The sequence below is a fragment of the Drosophila innubila genome, chromosome X, assembly GCF_004354385.1.
Source record: "Drosophila innubila isolate TH190305 chromosome X, UK_Dinn_1.0, whole genome shotgun sequence".
Taxonomy (NCBI): Eukaryota; Metazoa; Arthropoda; class Insecta; order Diptera; family Drosophilidae; genus Drosophila; species Drosophila innubila.
The window spans coordinates 29530784-29536642 of NC_047626.1; the positions used below are offsets into that span (position 1 = coordinate 29530784).

At 35.3% G+C, this 5859-nt stretch overlaps 1 protein-coding gene across 1 annotated transcript; it reads right to left on the minus strand.

Annotated features, from left to right (window-relative positions):
* Positions 1 to 3512: 3512 nt before the first annotated feature.
* On the minus strand, positions 3513 to 4420 carry LOC117793855 (farnesol dehydrogenase-like). Its single transcript, XM_034634285.1, has 2 exons — positions 3810 to 4420; positions 3513 to 3738 (listed from the first exon to the last, which is right to left on the minus strand). The coding sequence occupies exons 1-2, from the start codon at positions 4383 to 4385 to the stop codon at positions 3571 to 3573; spliced, it is 744 nt and encodes a 247-aa protein (XP_034490176.1). The 5' UTR covers positions 4386 to 4420; the 3' UTR covers positions 3513 to 3570.
* Between the last annotated feature and the right edge of the window lie 1439 nt (positions 4421 to 5859).

Here is a 5859-nt window from a genome sequence, read left to right on the forward strand (position 1 = left end):
TCAAACTCGGTAGAGATAAAGCGATGATTTTTACATGATTAGCATAAAATCATTGTGAAAACCAAATATTTACAAAAGACTTAAGTATATTAGTTATACCGAATAAGGACATCACTACGGACGGCAGTTCGCGCTAGTGACGAAAGCAGCAAGAAAAAGGGTGCGAAAGGCGACTAGCAATATATACAGCTAATTTGAAAAATTTGCTATGACTGTCCGATCAGATCGAGTTATATACCGATCAAAAGGCTTAGTCCTAACTTACAAAATGGCATACTAAAACCTTTTCTAACTCACCTGGGTCATAAGATACGGGGGTGTAAGGTGAGGGGATAAATTTAAAGGATTGCAGCTAAAATTGGTAAATTTTTTTATGTTTTAAAAATTCTCATTAAAAATACGCGTCGATTGATACCTTGATTACCCAAATCCGACAACTAGTTTAAAAAAATAATTAAATTTTAAACTTTAAGTGGACTTCTCAATATGAAATGAAAAGTAAGTTTGTTTGTTTGTCTGTTTGTCTGTTTGTCTGTTTGTCTGTTTGTATCAAGCGCTAAAAAAGCTTAGATGTAATAATGGGGACTTATTCCATTTCGAAAATCTAGATATATTTGTTCTACGACTTTTTGAAAAAGCCGCTAGTTTAGCGGGGAAACGCTAAATTCCGCTAAAACTTAAACCTCAACAGTTTTCAAACCAAAGAAGCTACAGATATGTTTGGAAGATATTACCTGTTAGCTGAATAAATAATTTTCAAAAATTATTAAGAGAGCAATATTGTGTTTTACATTATTATTTAAAAATTATCAATTTTGTTAAATACTGAATATGTAATATTGAATAAAGACATATAACTTAAGAACCTGACAATTGCATCAAAAAGTTAATTTCGAAAAAAAGGCACCATACGCTACTTTCGCAAAAAGGGGTCGATGTTTTGTTTTCATTTAATTGTACACAGATTTGTCCTAACAGGCATTAAAAAATTATGAATTGCTTTTTTATTTTACGCGACACTAAAACTGTGGTCTCCAATATGTGCCAAAAAGTATTAACTTTTTAAGTGCAGCCCTACTTAATAACCCATTTCACAAAATACTTTCGAAAATTAGATCAGGTTGAGCAAATCCAAAAAATGTTTCAGGTTAAAATCGCGGTGTAGTGACTTAAAATTAATTTAAAAACCAAAAAAAAAAAAAAAACAAGGGGCTCCGCCCCTGCTCGCTAGGCTCGCCTACCCCCAGATCGCTTCGCTCGTGGTGATGTATAGCAGCTAAGGGTTGGCACCTTCTCAGATTAAATTACCCAAGGATTTTTTGTATCATTTTTTTTAAGTTTATCATTGCAGAACAATAGGTTTTCAATTGTTTTCTTATTTAATTTATTTCTTATTTAATTTAATTTATTTTTTTATATGCATTTTGACCCATACAAAAGAATAATTTTTAATATATTTTTTTTTTGAAAATTTGACAAAATTGTTACATATATAAAAAAGTATATTCAGAGTTGGTACCCAAATTCGATTTCGAATTATTCAGCTTTACAGAAATCTGTAATAGAAGATTTTTTAGCCAAGTCTTAGAGTTTTTTACCTAAACATGATTATTTAAATGATCAACAGTTTTAACAGATGCAGCTAATTTTTTTCAGAGAGATTAAAATTATTCAATGGATTTCTAGGTTTATTAGCGACTTAAAAGCCGACTCTTAATTGTACAAGTTAAATGTATAGATGAATCTGCGAGTATATCCTGTGTCGGTCTTGTCGTCGTCCTTCCAGGGTCGGTTCCGGGTCGCCTCCTTCGGGATTCGGGATACTTCAGTTCTGCTTGTGAAATCTATTTGCTGACGTGAGGGTAGAAATAGGTTGGATCCTGGTAACGCTGGGATAAGGATAGACTGAGTTTTGGCAACGATAGGATTTAGACGGGCTTGAATTAATTGGGTCCTGCCAATGCGAGGATATAGATGGGTGAGATCCTGGCAGCGCTAGGGTATGGACAGGCTATGAATGGATCGGCTCCTGGCAACGCTAATAAATAGATGGGTTGGAGAAATGCGAGAATATAACTGGGCGGGGTCCTGGCAACTCTAGGATAACAAGACAGGGTCCTGTCAACGCTAGGATAACTGGACTGGGTCATGGCAACGCAAGGATAACTGGGCGGGGTCCTGGCAACGCTAGAATATACAGATATCTATTGTGTCCTGGCAACGCTAGGATATAACTCGACTGTGTCCTGGAAACGCTAGAATATATAACTACTGTGTCCTGGCAACGCTAACTCATCAGATCAGATCTCTTGTCCTCTCGTCTGGAAAACAAATATTGTTCTTCACATCACTAAAGACAGGCAAAATATTTAACACAAAATCAAACGTCAGATTTTGTACAAAATTAAAAAAATATTTTCCAATTTTTATTTTAACAACAATGTACCAACCGACTCCAATTCTAATAGGTTTTGAGTAAAATTAAAGTTTATTATATTTATTTTTAATACGTTTCTTTTTAAATCTGACATCATTCCAAAAACTATTTTTTTAACTTTTCCGTAAATTTAAAATAAGTATAACTTATGTTTAAAAGAAATATGGTATTTTTAATTTGAAGTCTTTGGTTTAACTATATTCAAATAAACTTTGACATTTAAGTAGGTTTTAAGTTAAATTAGAGTTTTTTATATTTAATTTCAATACGTTTTCTAGAGAAATCTAACATAATAAAATCAAATACGGATATATTTGTTTTTACTTTGTGTTTTTTCTATTAGTGTTTCTAATTGCCTGGGCTCTGGGTATTCTACAGTCTAGTAAATAAAATATTTTTTTATTTTTGCTAGTCTTAGCGTTTTTCATAACAAGTACGGGGTCCTCGACAGTCAAGTATGCTCGACTGTAGCACTGGGAGCTGGGTGCGGAGACCATTGGGTATAAATAGATGCAGTGACTCAGTAGAAGCTTGTAGCAATACGTAGCGGGTAACATGTGGAAACTTCAGTTAAAAACTATACTGAATCAAACTCACTCAAGTAAAACAAGTTCTAGACAGGTAATCGAACTTCGGCCAATGTGCGAATCTAATACATTTATTCAATATAATAAAAGTAATAAACTTATAAGCGAATGATTTTGACTGACACAAGTAAGGTTCAAGATGCTTATACTATGTAAATAGTATTAAAGTAAGTATATTATACGAATATGTTTGCGTGAATACCCATATGTATATAAGCAACAATCTTTTCGACGTATATTTTCCTTGTCAAAGCTTATCAATTTCTCTAGATTGGTATTATTAAAGTTGACTTGATCACGAGACATAACTAATAAATTAAAAAAATATTTAAGGGGGCTCGCAAATAATTTTGTAAAACATATCATGTGTAGCAATCAAGCTGGATTTTGCATTGTCACTTGTTACTGATTATATAAACACAACCTGTTGAATAATGTGTTTTATATAAGATTTCAACGTATGTTGTACAATGTTCATACTTATATTATAATTTCGAAGCTAAGTAATTTATTCATTTATTCAGAATTAGTGATATAAAATACTGTTTACAGAAGTTCACCCGTTGGCTTGATTATCATTTCATGCACCTGCATATTAGGTGGCGTAGAAAGAGTAAACAAAACCGCCCGGGAAATGTCCTCCGCCTTCAGCATTGTTTGGTCACGGAAGGAGTCCGGCACGATCTCCGTATCCACAACACCGGGACTTACACTCTGTAAGTAGAAAAAAAACAATAAGAAATAATTTGAAGTGTATTAGGTTTGTTGTTATTTAAGAGTCATACCGTGATCTTGATGCGAGTACCTAGAGCCAGGAACTCCTGGCGATACATTTCCGTTAACGCAGTGACCGCATGCTTGGTAGGAGGATAGACGTTCATTTCCGGTACCTTACCCGGAATCGGTGCGAACAGCTTGTGGCCAAGTATGCTATTGATCAGGACAACGTGGCCATCGAAATTCCTCTTTTTCATCGAAGCAAATGCGCGCTGTGTGCACATAACAATACCCATAATATTGGTCTGGACTGTTTGCTGCACGAGCGAGAGAGGCATGTCCACCAGTCTGCCGTCGTGCAGAGTACCTGCATTGTTAATCAGGATATCTATGCCACCCAGCTTCTCCTCAATAACATCGAAAGCCTCTTTAACCGAAGCCTCATTGCCAACATCGCAATACAGCGGAACAAGTTTATCTTTTCGATCAGCCGGCAAAGACTTCTGGAGATCCTTTACACGTTCCACGCGACGCGCCAGTCCTACGACAACCAGACCGGCACTAACTAGGTCCAGTACTATAGCCGATCCAATGCCCGAACTGGCGCCGGTTACGACGGCAACGCGATTTTGCCAACGATCCATGCTGCTTGATAACCAGTAAGATGAACTGTTCAAGTTGATCTGAGCTTCTAGGGCGGTCAGTAAACGACTTTTATAGCAGCAGGCATTCGTGGAGCTGTAACACTAGGCAACAAAAACATGAACAAAACGGCTGCGCGTCATAATGCCCGGTGACACTCATTTTTGTGTCATTAGGCGATATGATACCTCTTAGAAGTTTCATAACGCCCTCAACTTTTAAGAACTTGTAAAGTGCATCAAGAGTGCATCATTTTTGATTGTCTGATAAATAAAAAAGTTACTTTCTTAAGTGGGACATCACATTTGAAGAGTCATGTTCATATCTTGATTCTGAAGAGAGAGATATGGGTAATATTTTGCAATCCAATCAAATGACTGATGTTCTTAAAATGCAATTTTTGCCTTGTAGCCACTTCAAAACTTGCTTTGAGTGCTACAAAAATTTAGAATAACGGTCAACTAATTCTTTATTGCTCTGCCCATATTGAAGACAAATAGTTGAAAATCACTTAAAAGTTTATCAATAAAGTACGAATTCATTTGTATTCAATCTTAAAATTTACTTGTGTAAGGGTGTAGGAAAAAATTTTTTTTCTTAAAAATCGGGCGATTTTTTGGAAAAAGATATTTGTCGACTTAAAAAAAAAAATATATTTTTCCTGAAGCGCTCTTTCTGCTTCTTTTCATGTTATTTAATAATAAAATGTACTTGCGAAAGAGTGCAAGCAAACATTTATTTTCTACAAAATCGCGCGATTTCAAATTTTTTTTCCAGTTTATAAAAATTTTCATTACATATGCTGAATGAAACAGCAAATGTGCCCTTTTGCCTTAAGTTATTAGACCCCGTACCAAAAAAAAAAATACAGGGGTCTATTAAGTTTGTTAAAAAAAAATGTGCGTAACAGGCAGAAAAAGCTGTGGGAGACTCTATAAAGTAAATATATTCTTGATCAGCATCAATATAAGAGCTAGAGACACCAAACTTGGTATGTAGGTTCCTGTAAATTGTAGACAGATCAAGTTTCTCTATTTTCTTGGATCGGACCACTATATCATATAGCTCTCATAGGACGGATCGGCTCGGATATTGATGCTGATCAATAAATATACATATATACTTTATAGAGTCTGCCTGTTACGCACATTTTTTTTTAAACAAACTTAATAGACCCCTGTAATTTTTTAAGGGGTCTAAATAATCAACGAACAAATTTCTTACTGTTATTTTTAAAAACAGTTTTCATTCCGCGGTCGTTTTGCTTCAAGTGTTACAAGTCCATAAGCATTTAATATTTATTGGCTTTGGGCGTTAATGCACTTCTTATAGTGTTATTAAGCCCTCAAAAAAGTGACTTAAAGCCCGGCGGGCGAAATGACACTTTAAAAGTGACATTTCGCCCGAGGGCCTTATGAGGCAAAAATTAACAACATAGCGCCCGCGGGCGTTATGACACCGGGCGTTATGACATAC

Bases quoted from the DNA above. Each gene is read 5' to 3' on its own strand.
- LOC117793855 (XM_034634285.1), bottom strand. From the start codon at position 4,385: ATGGATCGTTGGCAAAATCGCGTTGCCGTCGTAACCGGCGCCAGTTCG. The intron at 3,739-3,809 runs GTATGACTCTTA...TTCTACTTACAG, and splicing joins GTACTCGCATCAAGATCACG to AGTGTAAGTCCCGGTGTTGT.